General features: G+C 56.0%; 2 protein-coding genes across 3 annotated transcripts; one reads left to right on the forward strand and one right to left on the reverse strand.

The window, feature by feature from the left end:
* The first annotated feature begins 65 nt into the window (after positions 1-65).
* CHTF18 (chromosome transmission fidelity factor 18) lies at positions 66-13,022 on the forward strand. Of its 2 annotated transcripts, XM_065644859.1 has the most exons (22): positions 66-166; positions 329-499; positions 654-780; positions 901-1,075; positions 1,183-1,272; positions 1,413-1,465; positions 1,890-2,031; positions 2,449-2,661; positions 3,393-3,490; positions 3,654-3,777; positions 4,220-4,353; positions 4,634-4,727; positions 4,801-4,899; positions 5,684-5,814; positions 6,104-6,266; positions 6,587-6,811; positions 7,421-7,570; positions 8,362-8,492; positions 10,560-10,704; positions 11,536-11,655; positions 12,383-12,434; positions 12,778-13,022. In XM_065644859.1, exons 1-22 carry the CDS (start codon positions 85-87, stop codon positions 12,912-12,914), a joined length of 2,856 nt encoding a protein of 951 aa, XP_065500931.1. In that variant the 5' UTR covers positions 66-84; the 3' UTR covers positions 12,915-13,022. The 2 variants fall into 2 exon arrangements, with proteins under 2 accessions (XP_065500931.1, XP_065500932.1); XM_065644860.1 differs by lacking the exon at positions 329-499.
* Positions 13,023-13,489: 467 nt separating this feature from the next.
* GNG13 (G protein subunit gamma 13) lies at positions 13,490-15,419 on the reverse strand. Its single transcript, XM_065645157.1, has 3 exons — positions 15,335-15,419; positions 14,173-14,294; positions 13,490-13,595 (listed from the first exon to the last, which is right to left on the reverse strand). The coding sequence occupies exons 2-3, from the start codon at positions 14,268-14,270 to the stop codon at positions 13,490-13,492; spliced, it is 204 nt and encodes a 67-aa protein (XP_065501229.1). The 5' UTR covers positions 14,271-14,294; positions 15,335-15,419.
* Between the last annotated feature and the right edge of the window lie 1,105 nt (positions 15,420-16,524).

Here is a 16,524-nt window from a genome sequence, read left to right on the forward strand (position 1 = left end):
GCCAGCGCGCCGCGCCCAATCAGCAGCGGCTCCGCCGCGGCGCGGCGGCCGGAAGCGCGGAGCGGGCGGGCGGACGCGGGCCCCATGGCGGACGGCGGGGAGCGTCCCGACGATGATTTCTACGAGCGGTTCGCGGACGAGCTGGAGGTGCTGGCCGAGCTGGGAGGTGGGTGCTGCTGCGGCGCCGTGTCCGGTGCCGGAGACGGTGGCGGAAGGAGGGAGGGCGCGGGCAGGAGCCGGGCTTTGCGCGGCGGGCAGCGCAGCCGCGTGTGCCCGCCCCACCGCGCGTCCCCTCCGGTGATCGGTACCGCCGTGTAACATCTTGCAGATGATCCATCCCCACTCGCTGGCCCCAAAATCTCCAAATTCCGGGACAGGAGGCACCCCCCGGAGGCACCGGACGTGCCCCCCGGGGGCAGCGACCCCGGGGGCACCAACCCCAGAAAGAGGGACCGGGGCCGTGTCCCCCCCGGCTCCCCATCGCCACCCGCAGCCCGCAGTAGGTTTGGTCCAAGCCGGGTCTGCAGCCCCGGTGGATCCCCGGGTGCTGCTGACCCCTCTCCCCGCTCCCCCGGTGCTGCTGGAGGAGCAGCAGGTACCAACCTTCAGCCAACGATGCTTCTCCTCTTCCTCCTACCCTGTGTCTCCCGCAGCCCCGAAACCGAAGCGGCAGCGCCTGGAAGCTGTTAAGAAGCTCAGCTTTGGTGCGGATGATGAGTTGGCTCCTGACGTCCTCCAGGATGGTGGTGCGGAGGCACCTTCTGCTCCCCACACTGCCAGGTTGGCCACCTTGAACCCCACTTTTAGCAGGGGCGAGGGGAAAAAGCCCTCGAACCCCACCAGGTGGGGTTCGAGGGCTTTTTCCCCTCGCCCCTGCTAAAGGAATTTGATGCTCTCCAGCTCAGACCACCTGGAGATGAGTGGCATGGCCCCGCTACAGACAACACCACCCTCCAAGAAGAAGCGAGTCCTCAAGCGGCCACCCATTCTGGAGGACTACATCAACGTGACGTCCAGCGAGGGCACCAGGGTCTTCATGGTGGTGAAGGACGATCCTTCCAGGACAGGGGTGGAGGTAAGGAGGGATCTGAGTGCTGGGCTTGCTTCTCTGTGAGCTCCATCCAGTTCGGGAGGAGATATTTGTGCCGAGCATCATTGATGTGTGTCCTCTGGTCCTCGCAGCTCTCCAGTTGCCTGGGCTGGAATGCACGCAGACCGCTCCACTTGCTGGGGGTGCCTTTCTCCTACCTGAAGGAACAAGTGAACGAAGAGGTATCGCATCTTATCCCCACCTTCCCGTCTTCCCCTGCCACCCCTGGATAGCCACAGTGTTGGCTCCCGAATCCCTGCTCCCCCCAGCTGTGGCTTAACGGGGTGTCTCTGACCCCTTTCTTGCCCTCTTTGTGCTCAAGCGTCGGAGACACGTTCTGCAGGCGTCGCAGCAGCTGACAGAGATAATAAACAGGTGAGGTGTTGGGATGAAATCGTATTCCTATCCCTGCTATGCTGTCAAGATGCTCTGGTGGGATCCAGGTTTTGGGGACCTGTGAGCAGAGGAGCCTCTTTGCTCTCAGCATCCCTAGCTGGGGAAGTCTGGCCGTAATTTCCAGCTCTGCCCTGACTCTCCCTGGAGGTGTTTAAAGGGATATTATGAAAAAATTCTTCACGGAAAGGGCTGTCAGGCATTGGAACAGGCTGCCCAGGGCAGTGGTGGAGTCACCATCCCTGGAGGGGTTTAAAAGGTGTTTAGAGGTTCTTAGGGACATGGCTTAGTACTAGACCTACGTTATGGTTGGACTCAATGATCTTGAGGGTCTCTTGCAACTGAAATGATTCTATGGTTCTGTGACTCCCTGGGTGGTTTGGGCCAAGTTAATTCTTTCTTGCAGTTGCCTCGAGAGCGAGACCAGCGCCGAGAGCCCAGAGCCCAGCGGGGACGCGGAGCCGGCAGACGAGGAGGAGTCTGGGCTGCATTGCCTCTGGGTGGACAAGTTCACTCCCCGGCGCTACACGGAGCTGCTCAGTGATGATGTGAGGTGCTGGGATAGGTGGGGGTTTGGGGTTCAGGTGGCTTTGCCATTTTTATAACCCTTTATGCTGTGGGATCAGAGTTTTACGGTGCTGCCTTTGGTCGCGGGGCTTTCAGCACAAAAAAGTCCGAGTGGACTTTAGCCAGGAATTGCTGGCTATTTTGTTTTTTCTGGAATATTAGAAGTTTTCTAGGGAATTGGAAATTATGGAAAAGGCTGAGAAGCACTGGGTTGAGCCAAGACTGATGAGGGACAGCGGGGATGAGGCTGCTCTGGGCAGACACGCTCTGCGTTGCCTCCCTGCTCCTTCCTCCGCAGACCAGGCTGGTTTTTAAGCTATGGAGAGGCCTTTCTCTCTGCTTGGCTGGATCCTTCCGAGGTTTGATGTGGTTTCCTTGCTTTCCTGCCTGCCGTGCAGTACACAAACCGCTGCCTTCTCAAGTGGCTGAAGCTCTGGGACACGGTGGTGTTCGGGAAGGAGAATGCTGTGAAGAAGAGCAAGCCCAGCACTGAAGCTCGTCCTCCATTCAGCCAGCCCAAGGAGCAGCAGAATAAGTGGAAAACGAAGGTTCAACTTACAGAAGAGATTCTGGAGGCTGAGCTGGACCAATACAAGAGACCCAAATACAAGGTGAGCAGAACAGGATGCTGCTGGGGGGGTCTCCTCTCCTGTCCCCCTCATCCTGCCACCGAGGTGAGGAGCAGGGTCTTCCCTTTCTCTTCGAGGACAGATCTAGGAGAAATTGGATTCCTTGTTGCCTTTTGGCAAATATGAGATTTTCTCGTTTTTTCTTCTGTTTTGGCTTGAGAAATTTGATAACAAAGGGAGGGGAACAGACTTCCTCCAGCCAAATTAATTGGCCAGTTGAGGAAAGATGTACCTTTTTTAGAAGAATTTGGTCTTGACTTTATCTGTTAGAGGCAGATATGATGTGCTTTTGAGCCAGAGTTTCTGCATCCAGAAAAGAGCAATGATGCTCAAAAGCTAAAGGGAGCAGAGATAACACACCCAGGCCAGCTTACCAGCTTCAGCCTGCCCAGTGAGAGGATATAAAAAAGGGGAAACAAAAATAGATGTTGACAGCATTGCTTTTCAGGAATGTAATTCTGGAAGGGATTTTGTTCAGCCTTTTCTATCTATTGCTCTGCAAACTTAAACATACGCGTGAGAGATGCTGCCAGGGTGAGTTTCTGTTATATTCGCCTTCATCCAGTGACTTTCCCTTCTTCCCGTGTGTCTACAAACCAGTGCAGCAGCTCCCAAGCCCAGTTTGCAGGCTGTAGATCCTCATCCCCCTGCACAGCAGCCTCGGTGGGTGCTGGAGGCAGCGCTGCCCCGCTGACCCCACCTCCCTCCCGCAGGTAGCCCTGCTCTGTGGCCCGCCCGGCTTGGGAAAGACCACGCTGGCCCACGTCATCGCGAAGCACGCGGGGTACAACGCCGTCGAGATGAACGCCAGGTGAGTCTGCGCTGGCTGCACAGCCCAGAAGCTGCTGGAGGTGACGCTGTGATGGAGGTGACGCTGTGATGGAGGTGACGCTGTGATGGAGGTGACGCTGTCATGAAGGTGACGCTGTGATGAAGGTGATGGCACAGCAGCCTGGCACTGGTTTGTCTTGCAGTGACGACCGCAGTCCCGAGGTCTTCAAAACCCGCATCGAAGCTGCCACCCAGATGAAGTCTGTGTTGGGCGCCAACGAGAAACCCAACTGCCTGATCATCGATGAGATAGACGGTGCGCCCACGGTAAGCCCAGCGTGGACCTGGCCACCTTTTGCATTAACCACTTAATTCACAGAATTATAGAATAGTTTGGGTTGGAGGGCCCTCCCCAGCTCCTCCAGTGCCCCCCCTGCCATGAGCAGGGACATCTGCACCAGCTCAGGTTGCTCAGAGCCCCGTCCAGCCTGGCCTGGGATGTCTCCAGGGATGGTTCAGCCACCACCTCTCTGGGCAGCCTGGGCCAGGCTCTCCCCACCCTCAGGGCCAACAATTTCTTCCTCATGTCCAGCCTGAATCTCCCTCCTTTAGTTTAAAACCATCACCCCTTGTCCTGTCACAACAGGCTCTGCTGATTATTGCCCTCTTAGCAGCTCATCCACTTTAGGAGTGGGTTCTTGCTACCAAACAGCAAGAATACATCCCTTCTGTCCTTGATTTTTTTTTTTTTTTTTCTTTTTTCCCCAAGGCATCTATCAACGTGCTGCTCAACATCATCCACCAGAAGGATGTGGAGGGCGAGGCAGCGGCTGGCGCGGGCCGGAGGAGACGGCGCGAGGGTGGGCTGCTGCTCCGGCCCATCATCTGCATCTGCAACGACCAGTGAGTGTCACCCGCGGGACTGGGGAGGGCTGGAGAGCTGAGAAGTACTTGATGAAAAGTAAAACTACAACATGCTCAGCTTTCCTGAACCCCCCCAGGTTTTGTATCTGGGGTGACTTGTAGCTGGGTGTGGGCATATGGTTGCATTTGTGCATGCCCAGGCGTGCAGCGGTGTCCGTGCAGCTGCTAAATAATCCATCTCTCTTAGAACAGAGCATTAATAGCTGGATTTTTTCCTCTGCTAGGGTCGCTCAGAGACCCCTGTGCTTCCCTTTGCCAGGTATGTCCCTGCCCTGCGGCCGCTGCGGCAGCAATCCTTCCTGCTCACCTTCCCCCGGACGGCCCCGTCGCGGCTGGCCCAGCGGCTCTGCGAGGTGCGGCACAGCCCAGGGCTCCTCGGGCCCCCCCGGGGCGGGGAACCCCCCTCCTGACCCCCCTCTCCTGCAGATCGCCCTGCGGCAGGGCATGCGGGCGGACACGGGCGCGCTGCTGGCCCTGTGCGAGAAGACGGAGAACGACATTCGCTCCTGCATCAACACCCTGCAGGTACGGGGGTCACTGGGGGGGCTCTGGGCTACACAGACTTGGAATCACAGAATCATTTTGGTTGAAAAGACCCTCAAGATCATTGAGTCCAGCCGTTCCCCCACCCCTGGCACTGCCCCATGTCCCTGAGAACCTCATGTCCGTCTGTCCAACCCCTCCAGGGATGGTGACTCCAGCACTGCCCTGGGCAGCCTGTTCCAATGCCCCACAGCCCTTTGGGGAAGAAATTGTTCCCCAGATCCAACCTCAACCTCCCCTGGCGCAACTCGAGGCCGTTTCCTCTGCTCCTGGCGCTTGTTCCTGGGGAGCAGAGCCCGACCCCCCCTGGCTCCAAGCTCCTTTCAGGCAGGTCAGAGATCAGAAGGTCTCCCCTCAGCTCCTGTTCTCCAGCTGAACCCCCAGCTCCCTCAGCCGCTCCCATCACCCTTGTGCTCCAGCCCCTCACCAGCTCCGTTCCCTTCTCTCAACTCGCTCCAGCACCTCAAGGGCTTTCTTGGTTTGAGGGGCCCGGAACTGCCCCCAGGATTCAAGATTTGGCCTCCCCAGTGCCCAGGAAAGGGGAACGATCACCAATAGACTTGCTGTGGCTCAGATGGGGACGGAGCAAAAAAAACCATGTCCCGGGCAGATCCACCCTGTTCCCTGTGTTATTTTTAACGTGAATTCACCTATGACATGAGGAAAAGCAAGGTGTCTCTGTCTCTCCCAGCACCAGTGGGCTGTGGGGAGCATCCCCTCCCTCCCTCCATGCCCGTGTCCCCCCAGCCCCTCTCTCCTGTTGCAGTTCCTACACGGCCGGGGCCAGAAGGAGCTGAACGTGCAGATGGTGCAGACCATGAAGATCGGCTTGAAGGACCAAAACAAGGGGCTCTTCTCCATCTGGCAAGAGATCTTCCAGCTCCCAAGGGTCCAAAGGTAAAGGGAGGGGAGATTTAGAAGGTCTGCTGTCTGCTTGGGGCGCGCTGATTTGTGGTATTCCAAGACCTGCAGTGGAGAAACCTGAAGGATCCTGGAGAGTTGCAGCAGACCTGACTTCGTCAGCAGATTTGCGTGTCCAGATGCTCTTTGGCCGCTTTCTTTACTGCCCAGTAATTTGGCATTGTAATTGTTTTCAGTCCAGTTTGCAAGGGTCCAAATATTTCTTGCTGGTCAGTATAGGGCTGGGGGCACCCTGAGCTCTTCTTTCCTTTTGGGCTCCCCCCAGGCACAGGATCGGGATGGACCCTGCTTTGCCAACCCAGCTGCTGGTGGGCGATGAGGACCTGGCGCTCCTCGGCGGGGCAGCTGGCTTCAACGCGTCCTCCCAGCGCTTCCACCACGTCCTGCACCTCGCCATGGCCTCGGGGGAGCAGGAGAAGTTGGCCCAGGTAGAGCAGATGGTTTGCGGGGGTAAGAGCCGGGCTGTGCCAGCCAGAGCAAGGATGGCTCCTGATCTGGGGGGTCCATGGCTGGTGGGTGCCTGGGGAGATCCCTCCCTGCAGTCGGATTGTGCTGATTTGGGATGGAGTGTTAGGGTGTTGTAGTGGGATGCTCTGATGGGCAGCTTGATCTGGGTAAAGATGTCCCTGCTTGTGGCAGGGGGTTGGACTAGATGAGCCTTAAAGGTCCCTTCTAACCCAAACTATTTGATAATTCTATGACCATCTGCATGAGCTCAAGCCTTCTCTAATCCTGCGTTCGCTTCCAGGGTCTGTACGAGAATTTCCTGAACATGAAGCTGCGGGACTCCAGTCTTGGCTCGGTCTGCATGGCCCTGGAGTGGTTGGGCTTCTCCGACCTGCTGGGCCAGGCTGTCCTGCACCGGCAGAGCTTCCAGCTGCTGCGGTACCTGCCCTTCCTGCCCGTGGCTTTTCACCTGCTCTTCGCAGCCACCAGCGTCCCCCGGCTGGCTTATCCCAGCAGCCAGCACGAGGTGAGCACCTCGAATCCTGGGGGCAGTTTTGGCCCCTCACACCAAGAAAGCCCTTGAGGTGCTGGAGCGAATCGAGAGAAGGGAACGGAGCTGGTGAGGGGCTGGAGCACAAGTGTGATGGGAGCGGCTGAGGGAGCTGGGGGTTCAGCTGGAGAACAGGAGCTGAGGGGAGACCTTCTGATCTCTGACCTGCCTGAAAGGAGCTTGGAGCCAGGGGGGGTCGGGCTCTGCTCCCCAGGAACAAGCGCCAGGAGCAGAGGAAACGGCCTCAAGTTGCGCCAGGGGAGGTTGAGGTTGGATCTGGGGAACAATTTCTTCCCCAAAGGGCTGTGGGGCATTGGAACAGGCTGCCCAGGGCAGTGCTGGAGTCGCCATCCCTGGAGGGGTTGGACAGACGGACATGAGGTTCTCAGGACATGGGCAGTGCCAGGGCTGGGGGAATGGTTGGACTCGATGATCCTGAGGGTCTTTTCCAACCAAAATGATTCTTTGATTTTATGATCCTAACTACTGGGGAGGGCATGGTGGCTGCGTGGCTCCAGCTCTGTCCCCCGCGGGGACGTCTGCAGTCGTAGCCGTGGCTGAGCTGTCCCTGCCCTCCCCACTCAGGCCCTGGCCAAGCTGAACCACATGCAGAACCTCGTCATGGCCATGATGCTGGGGATAACGCCCAGCGCCCGCAGCCGCACGGGGCAGCAGTCCTTCATCCTGGAGGTGCTGTGTCTGCTCCTGGACATCATCGCCCCGAAGCTCCGACCGGTGAGTCCCCGCTGGCCCCCTCCCCTGCGGTGGCAGGAGTCTTGGTGGGATGACATGTCCCCTCTGCAAACCCCCTGGGAGGGTTGGGACACGTCCCCTGCCCTGCGTCCCCCAGGCTGAGCTGTCCCAGACTTCTGTCCCAAATTTGGGGTCAGTTTGATGTACACCTGGAGCAGAGGCCGTCTGAAAGCCGGGCTACAGTGCTGAGATACGCGAGTGCTGGGGGTGTGGGATGGCGTCCTGCACCTCCCAGACCCCTGCACCAGGGGTGGCCTTGGCCTGAGCGTGGGTTTGGGGACTGTCGCAGTGTCCTTGCAGCACCTCATCTGCACACGTGGTTGTGTTGGGTGCATTTAACACTTTGGGCCATCAGAAAGGTCTGTCCCTGCTCTGTGATGTACCTGCGTCCCTGATACACGATGGGGAGGAGACTCAGGCCAGACACGAGGAAGAAATTGTTGCCCTGAGGGTGGGGAGAGCCGGGCCCAGGTTCCCAGAGAGGTGGTGGCTGAACCATCCCTGGAGACATCCCAGGCCAGGCTGGACGGGGCTCTGAGCAACCTGAGCTGGTGCAGATGTCCCTGCTCGTGGCAGGGGGGCACTGGGGGAGCTGGGGAGGGCCCTCCAACCCAAACTGTTCTGTGATTCTGTGATAGGAAACTAAACTTGGTCTGAACCTCGCTGGTGTTGACTGTCCTTTCTCAGATAGAGCCAAACCTCCCCCTTCAGGTTATTTTTATATTTCAAAGTCGTTTGGGGTTGGTGATGCTGGGCCTGGCTCTCCTCCCCAGGTGAACACGCAGCTCTACAGCCTGAAGGAGAAGCGGCAGCTGGCGGAGCTCGTCAGCACCATGCTGGCCTACAACCTCACCTACCGCCAGGAGCGCCTGCCCGAGGGCCACTACGGCTACAAGCTGGACCCGTGAGTCTCGAGGGCGGGGAGAAGGTGTTGGGCTCCAGAGAAACAGCAGAGAGTTCAGGGAGGAGTTTGAGCCCAAAGGCATCGTGGGTTTGAGCTGGTTTCCTGCAGCCAGAGGTTTCTCGAGTCCTGGGGTCGGTTTTGGGCCCCTCACGCCAAGAAAGGCCTTGAGGTGCTGGAGTGAAGTGAGAGAAGGGAACGGAGCTGGTGGGGGCTGGAGCACAAGTGTGATGGGAGCGGCTGAGGGAGCTGGGGGTTCAGCTGGAGAACAGGAGCTGAGGGGAGACCTTCTGATCTCTGACCTGCCTGAAAGGAGCTTGGAGCCAGGGGGGGTCGGGCTCTGCTCCCCAGGAACAAGCGCCAGGACCAGAGGAAACGGCCTCAAGTTGCGCCAGGGGAGGTTGAGGTTGGATCTGGGAACAATTTCTTCCCCAAAGGGCTGTGGGGCATTGGAACAGGCTGCCCAGGGCAGTGCTGGAGTCACCATCCCTGGAGGGGCTGGACAGACGGACATGAGGTTCTCAGGACATGGGGCAGTGCCAGGGGTGGGTTATGGTTGGACTCCATGATCTTGAGCATGTTTTCCAACCAAAATGATTCTATGGTTCTCTGGGAGTGGCTCTGCAGAGATTTTCTGGATTATTTTGCTGTAATTTTTTAAAAAGAGGAGCCCAGGAACCCAAAGCAGGGCTGGTTTTGCTTTAATGGGATTAAAGGAAAGGCAGCAGCTGCCTTTGGCTCTCACTGGAGCTGGCAGAGGAGGGACCGAAGCTGCCGGGGAGAGCGGGTCCACCTGGGCACATCGCACACAGGAGCTCACTGTAGCCACAGTTAATTTGTGTATTAATAGCTGGCCCTTGCTAGAATTGAGTCTGGCTTTAAGTATATACACTGTGCTTTATGTATGTACGGAGCTGTAAATGCTCCCAAGGCTTCGATGAACTAATACAGACCTGTCCACAGCTAGGAGTAAGGCTAATGTCTTCCTGGTGCAAAGTTAATTACAAAAATTAGCCTCTGTTAAATCGAGCAGCTGTATCTAATTACAGTGAAGTGCTTTATGGTTGGGTGTTTTTTTTTTTCCACAGAAAGGCCTGCGGGGGCTGCATAGAACCATCCTCTCTTGCCCTCCCCATGCCAGGCTGTGCCACCAAAATGTGGCCGTAGGGAAACCGTGGGACACCGGGAGCCACGTGGCACAAGCAGACGTGTTGCTTTGCTTCGCTTTGCTTTGCTTTTTTGGCAAAGTCTGAGCTGGTTTGCAGGCCATGCAGGGTGATGACGGGGACGGCGGGGGTGTCATGTCCTGGTGGCACCTGCAACTCACGTCCCAGCGTCTCTCTGGCGAACAGAGTTGTCGTTGACAACAAAAGTCATGTTTTCTCTTTAAAACTTTTTAAATCATAGATTCGACAGCTAATTTCTAAATGACTGCAAAGCTCTCTGATAGTTTGCTTTGTTGCCTTTATTTTAAGGGGAATAATATTGAAGGTGAATAAAGCGTGAGACATATACAGCTGGGGGAGGATCCGGCCCAGCGGGCTGCTCGGCGCTGCGGCTGCGCCTGGGCTGTCGCGGTGCTGGAAGAGGCTTCGTTCCAGACCTGGTGCACCAGCCTCGTTAGCAATAAGATTGCTCTGATTAGCCAGAATTACTGTTCATGGCCGTATCTTAATTAAACAGCTCCCTGTGGACACCTCAGGGTTCACGTGAAGGTTCGTGGTGCCGCTCGTGCCCACGCTGGGATGTGACCGCAGCTTTTTCAGGGCAATCTGTTCGGCACAGACCTGCCTGCGGTTTCCTCTTCTTGCATTAAAACCGAGATGAAAAAAGCACGTCGATCCCTCCTGAGTTCCCATTCAGCTGAGATGCCCTGCAGCAAGCTGGCTCTGCTGTGCCGGGCGTAACGGAGAGAGCAGCGATGGGGAAACTGAGGCACAGCGGCCAGGATCATACTGGTGGGGACGGGGCTTGGAGTGTGGCGGGTGTCTCTGTGCCAGGCTGCGGTTTGCAGAATGCTTTTTTATTTTCAGTATTGATTGATTTTCCTCTGTTTCCGCCGCGGTGCAGGAACGTGGAGGCCGTGTGCCGGTTCCCGGACCTGCCGGCTCGCCGGCAGCTGAGCTACCAGGCCAAGCAGCTCATCGCCAGGGAGATCGAGCTGGAGAAGATGAGGAGGACGGACGCTTTGCTGCAGGCACGAAACCTGGGCCAGGTAGGGACAGCTGTGGGTTGGGGGGGGTTGGTGGGTCTGCTGATGGGGATAAAGTCCTTAGGGCTGGGGTGGGGCCTCAGTGGCTTTTGCTCTGCAAATGGAAATCCAGGATTAACCCCCCCGGGCGCAGCGTCTGGCTGCACATCTGCCTGTGGGCAGCACGGCCGCGCTGGGTCACCGGCCTGAACGGCTCATCTTTGTGCAAGAAGTTGGGAAGAAAACGTTCACTGTAAATTAAAGCTTTAAACTCTCTAACGAGGGTTGCGATGAGAAAGGAATTTTAGTTTGGCTGCGATTCGTTCATGTCCATGAGGGAGCTGAGCTCCTCTCCTGCCTGCATCATATTCCTCGCTGCTTCACTTCCATCTTCCCAAAGCCCCCGGCAGGAGCAGAGAATCACTCTGCCCGCCACAAACCCTGCGTGGAGCAGCAGGCAGAAGGCAGGAGAAGGTAGAAACGGGTGGAAAAAGCTGAGAAATGGCTCAGGTGTAGCTGCTGCCTGCCCTGCCCTGGTGCTGTGGGGATAGTTAATCCCCGAGAGCCTCCTCTTGGAGCATCTCGGGGAATGTGTGGGGTTAAGAGATGCTGTAAGAACATCTCTGGAGGCTCCTTGTTTACACGGTGCAGACCGTGAAGCCCCGGGAAAGGGGCTGCAAACACGCACGTGCCTGAAGCGCAGCCGGCGCTGATCGCGTGTGCTGCTGCGAGACAGAAAAGGATTTAAAAAAAAAAAAACTTAACGTGTTGTTTGGCTATTGTAATCAAAGCTTGCAGCAACTAAGGGCGATGCCCAAACCTCCAGGCCCTGTTTCAGATCTCTCCTCCCCACAGGAGCCTGGGAACGGCCTCGGCGAGGGGGGGGACCCAGCGGATGGGGGGGCGGCCGAGCCCCCCAACCACCGGCAGCGGCTGGAGCACATCGTCCGGAGAGCGGCCGCGGGGGAGGACAAGGTGAGGGGGCTGAGATTTACACCCCATTTCCTACCAGCGTGTGCTGGAGACTGGCTGGCTCCATTGGTATTTATTTATTTTTAGTCCATTTTCTTTTAATAGAGTAGTTCGACACCGTGCGTCCCGTAAATGCAGCGCTGGGTTTATAGATGGGGATGAATTGGATCTGGTCGGGGGGGTGGGGGAAAGGGACACAATTATGTGCCTTGCAAAGTTTTCAGGGCTGGGGAGGGAAAGAAATGGGGATGTTTGGGCTCAAAAAACTGAATTTTGGCTCAGTGGAAGAGCTGCTTGCGGGCTGGGGGGGGTTTGCACATAAGAGGGGTCCTGGGCCACCTCCCCTCTCTGTAGGGTCAGCTTTGAGACCTCAGCTGTCTGTAAAACCTGCTTTAGCACCACAAGCCTCAAATTTTGTATTCCCCACCTTATTTTGAATGCAGTTTGCAATTTTTTTTTTTTTTTTTTCTCGAGGCCACTGGCCCTTTCTGCAGGATTTGCATCCAGCTCTGGCACTGGGCGCTTGGAGGGGAAGGGGCTGGAGCAGCCCTGAGCAAGACCCCAGCGAGTGGACCCTTAGACCCTGCTTTAGACCCTGCCTAGGGCTGTCACAAGTGTCTAGTTTTGCATGGAGAGACACTGGGGTGGCTTTTGGCTGTTTGTGAATGGGAGCTGTGCTCACCTCCTGCTTTTTTGGGGTTGTTTGGTGTTTGTTTTTTTTTTTTTGCAGCCTGAGACCGACTTTTTCGGGCGGCCGATTCAGCGGGTGCCTGCAGCCCCGGGTAGGTGGCAGAGGGATATGGGGACCATGGGTGCTGCTTTGGGGAGGGGGGTCCCTGGACCCCACATGGGTGCCCAAACTGGGGTTCTGTCCTCAAATGCTGAACCACGGGGGAAAATCAGCGGGGTGGGGGATATTTGAGGGAACTGCCCATGCAATTTTGGCAGTGTCCAAAGTGCCAGAAAAATACCCAGAGCTGGAGAGCACTGATGTGGGTACCGCACATATTTGCTGATCTGGGATTCAGGAGCATCAGCTCTGCCCTTGCAAACGTCCCTGCACAGGTTGTAACTTCACGGCTTCAGAGTTTCTGCAAGTTTTTGACATCAGTTTTCCCCCCGCAGCCCCTCAGGTCTCCAAGGAAGAGTCGATCGAGAGCCGGATGGGAAAGGCGGTGGGCAACAGTGATATCTGGTTCCGGTTTAACGAAGGCGTTTCCAATGCCGTCAGGAGGAATATCTACATCAGGGACCTGCTCTAGTGGGGCAGCGATGGAGCCCTGGACATTCTGTAGGTGGAACTGAAGGGATAAAGCTGACTTGACTTTCTAACCCATGGATGGGGTGTGTGCGCATGATCCTCATTTGTTTTTTTTAGTACACACTTGTTTTGTTAAAAAAAAATAAAATATATATATATAAAATAATAATGAAGTATTGTTCTGTTTATTTCATTTATAAACTCCTGTTTGCCATATTTTACCCTTTTTTTTTTCCTTGAAAAATTGTATCCTACAATATACAAAAGACTATTTAAAATCACTGGAAATGTTTTATAAAAGTTTTCTTCCTTTACAAGTTCAAACATGTGCCATCCTTTGGCAATAGCAGAGGGCTGAGACTGGACACGTTGCTGCTCCTGTCCCCCCACCCTGCCCACCCCCGTGTTTTCCCCGTTGCCCCCGACATATAAAAAAGAAACAATTCTAAAAATAATAAGACCAGATGAGGGTAGGGTTTTTGTTCAGGTAGTCATATTCAGAAGCTAGCTAATAAAAAAGTACATTCAGTGAAGGGGAGCGAGGGCAGCGGGAGGCGCCGCGGGGGGGTCGGTTCCTCAGAGGATGGTGCATTTTCCTTTCTCCACCCAGGGGTTGTTTTTCATCAGCTCGGGGTTGAGGAAGGGATCCTCGGGGATGCCGTCCTCAATCCACTTCACGAACCTGCGGGGAGGGAGCCGAGGGTGGGCGCAGCCCCAAAGTGAGCACTTTGCGGGAGCTGCACCCATTTTCGGATGGGGGAGTTAAGCACAAGAAAATGTTAATAAAAGCCTTTTGTCCACAAATCTGTAGCTTTCAGCATGGGGACAGACTTTGCGCTGGGTTTTTAAAACTTCTTCACTGAAGTTGCTCTTTTTCTATTCCCCCGCCTTGTACGAGGTGAGTGAGAGGGCCATGGACTGCGTAAATTGGGGGGGACTTGTCCCAAGCAATGAGGTACAAACGAGGGAGGGGAAATAAATACCTTTCTGTGACTGTTTTCCAGGTTTAAGACTTTTAAGTTCAGAGGGAGCTTAAAACCTTAAACCCCAGTGCCAGGGGTTGGGGGGCTTGAAGAACAATAAAGTGACTAAAAAAAAATAAATATATATCTCTAAACCTGACATTTTGAGAGCTCCCAGGTGATTCGGAGAGGGACAGGGGTGGAGAAAAGCTGGATTTTGCTCGTGGCTGGGCAAAGCCATGTCCTGCTGCTGGGCTGGAGCGGGGGTACTGGGAGGGGAGGGTGGGCAGCACTCACTCGGGGATGGTCTTGGAGGACATCTCCCGCTTGTATGCCAGCTGGTACTTGAGGCTTTCCACCTCCTTCTTCCACTGCGGGAGGTCCCACTCGTCCATGGCTCAGCCCGGGGCTCTGCGGGGCTGAAAACAACAACTTTGGTGCCGTGTCCCACAGCTGCATCCCGCTCCAGCCCCCCCCCCTCCAGCTCTGCACCCCCACAAAGAGGGTCCCCCAGGATGGGGACAGCGCGTCACCGTGTTCCGGGGAGGTTTCCAACCCCAGCCCGTGGTTCTGGGAGCCTTTGGTGCTGATTTCACAAGGCAAAGGCTGCACTTACCTGGGGATGTGGGGCAGGTGCCCAGTGCCGCCCTTTTGTAGCCGCACCTGGGGGCACATGCAAAACCTGAGGGCCCGGCCAGATTTGACTGAATTTGGGTGTTGCTGTTGCTTGGGGTGGAGAGCAGCAAGTAACCCGAGGCTCTCTGGGGAGTGGGGGTTGTCTGTCCGTCCCTGCCCAGCCACAGCCCTGAGCAGGGCCAGCAGGAATTTCTGGGCACCCACATGGGCATTTTCTCCCTCCGCGCCACATCCGTGGCCCTGGGTACCAGCTGACAGTGGGGGTGTGAACGATGGGGAAACTGAGGCACAGCAGCTGGTGGGGCACAAGCTGCGATGAAAGTCACATGAAACCCATGAGCTCCTGGCTCCCCGCAGCACTCCAAAAACTGGTGGCACAAGGGGACTGTCCCCTGCCCGTGGCCCCAGACCCTCCAGCACGCAGAGGCAGCACCCAGCAACATTGCCTTGCACCCAGGGTGGCTGAAATCTGGGGGTGGCCACGCACCCCATCCTGCAACCCCAACCAGGCTGCAGCCTCCAGTGCCATGGCACACAACCCGACCACACACCAGCTCAAACCCAGCCACGCACGGACACAACTTAAATCCAACCGCACACCGGCACAGCTCGGCAGCTGCCCCAGCGCCCCCAGCCTGACTTCTCTGCAGAGCATCCCCCCAAAAAGCAGCCGGGCAGGGGGAAGAGAAGCACCCAGAGCCCAGCAAACCCCGCCTGCAGTCTGGCCCCCCCGGGGCTCCCGTTCCCCACCGACCAGGAACCAGCATCCCCGCTCCAGCCACCCCAGTAGCATCGCAGCCCCGCGGCTGAGCCCTCCACTGACCTTGGCTGGAGGTGTCAGTGGGGAGCAGGAGCTGCGTCCGTCCCCGAGCCGCCCTGGCCTTCCCTCCTGCGAGCGCTCCCCTCGCTGCCGAAGAGCCCAAATCCTCGGTGTAATCTATTAATGCGCGGCTGGTCCAGCTGCATCCACCACGGCAGGAGCCGGATAATGGGAGCGTCCTCCCCCCGCTGCTCCCGGGGGATTTGGCTCCGCTGAACGTGAAGTGCCCGGGATGAAGGCAGCATCCTGGTACCCAGCGGCCAAGCTGCCAAAACGGGGTTACCCAGCGTCCTCCATCGCCCTAGGGGACAAAAGGAGAGGGGGTGACGGGGTGGGACACCCCAGGGAGGCCCTTGCTGCTGCCTGCATCCCTGCCAAAGTCAGCCTCCCCCTCCATAGCTTTCCCCCAGCTGCCATCCCTGGATTTTCTGCTTCTTCCCACTTCCCGGGGCTGCGGGCAGGGAGATGCAGGGATGCTTCTGAGAACGGGTTGTTAAAAAAAAAAAAAAAAAAAAAAAAAAAAAAAATCAGTGCATAAAGTGAGCAGTTGGAGACTAAGCACATGGTGGGTGCTGGGGCTGGGTCAGCACAAGTGGAAAAGTGCAGCAATGTTAAAAAATAATAATGTGAGACTTAGAGGGAGGGGCAAAAGCCCAGTAAGGGTTAACTGATTAAAGGCAATATAACTGATGCAAAATCAAAAACACAAACAAGTGAAAAAACCCTCCACCAGCCCTCTACCATTCATTAAACAATTTAAAAAAACCTTCAGGTAATTATAGTGATAGTAGCTTTTCTGCTGAAGCAAAAGGAAAGCAAGGTTTCCACAAAGAAAAGCTGCCCTAAGCCTACCTGTGTCCGTACGGGCGGCTGTTTGCCCTCTCTGCAACACACCTGGGCTGGACTGGGCCAATTATGCAAACACATACAAGTGTCTAATGAACAGATACATTGCAAAAACCCAAAGGAATATGAGTGTGTATAAATACACATATATACTTACACATACATATATATATCATATACGTGGAGGTAGATATATTCATATGATATATGTGTGTATTTAGAATTTATATTAAATGTATTATATACTATATATTATACGACATACATAAATACACTATATATACATAAACACACATATTTGTATGAGCAGAAGGGCAATGAGCACAGGGGCCAAGCCAGGCTCCCCC

This window comes from Caloenas nicobarica, chromosome 14 (genome assembly GCF_036013445.1).
Source record: "Caloenas nicobarica isolate bCalNic1 chromosome 14, bCalNic1.hap1, whole genome shotgun sequence".
Classification (NCBI taxonomy): domain Eukaryota; kingdom Metazoa; phylum Chordata; class Aves; order Columbiformes; family Columbidae; genus Caloenas; species Caloenas nicobarica.

Excerpts from the sequence above, each read along its gene's own strand:
- CHTF18 (XM_065644859.1), top strand. The coding sequence starts at position 85 with ATGGCGGACGGCGGGGAGCGTCCCGACGATGATTTCTACGAGCGGTTC. Across the intron at positions 1,466-1,889 it reads CTGACAGAGATAATAAACAG|TTGCCTCGAGAGCGAGACCA; the intron begins GTGAGGTGTTGG and ends TCTTTCTTGCAG. Across the intron at positions 11,656-12,382 it reads CGGCCGCGGGGGAGGACAAG|CCTGAGACCGACTTTTTCGG; the intron begins GTGAGGGGGCTG and ends TTTTTTTTGCAG.
- GNG13 (XM_065645157.1), bottom strand. The coding sequence starts at position 14,270 with ATGGACGAGTGGGACCTCCCGCAGTGGAAGAAGGAGGTGGAAAGCCTC. Across the intron at positions 13,596-14,172 it reads TCCTCCAAGACCATCCCCGA|GTTCGTGAAGTGGATTGAGG; the intron begins GTGAGTGCTGCC and ends CCCTCCCCGCAG.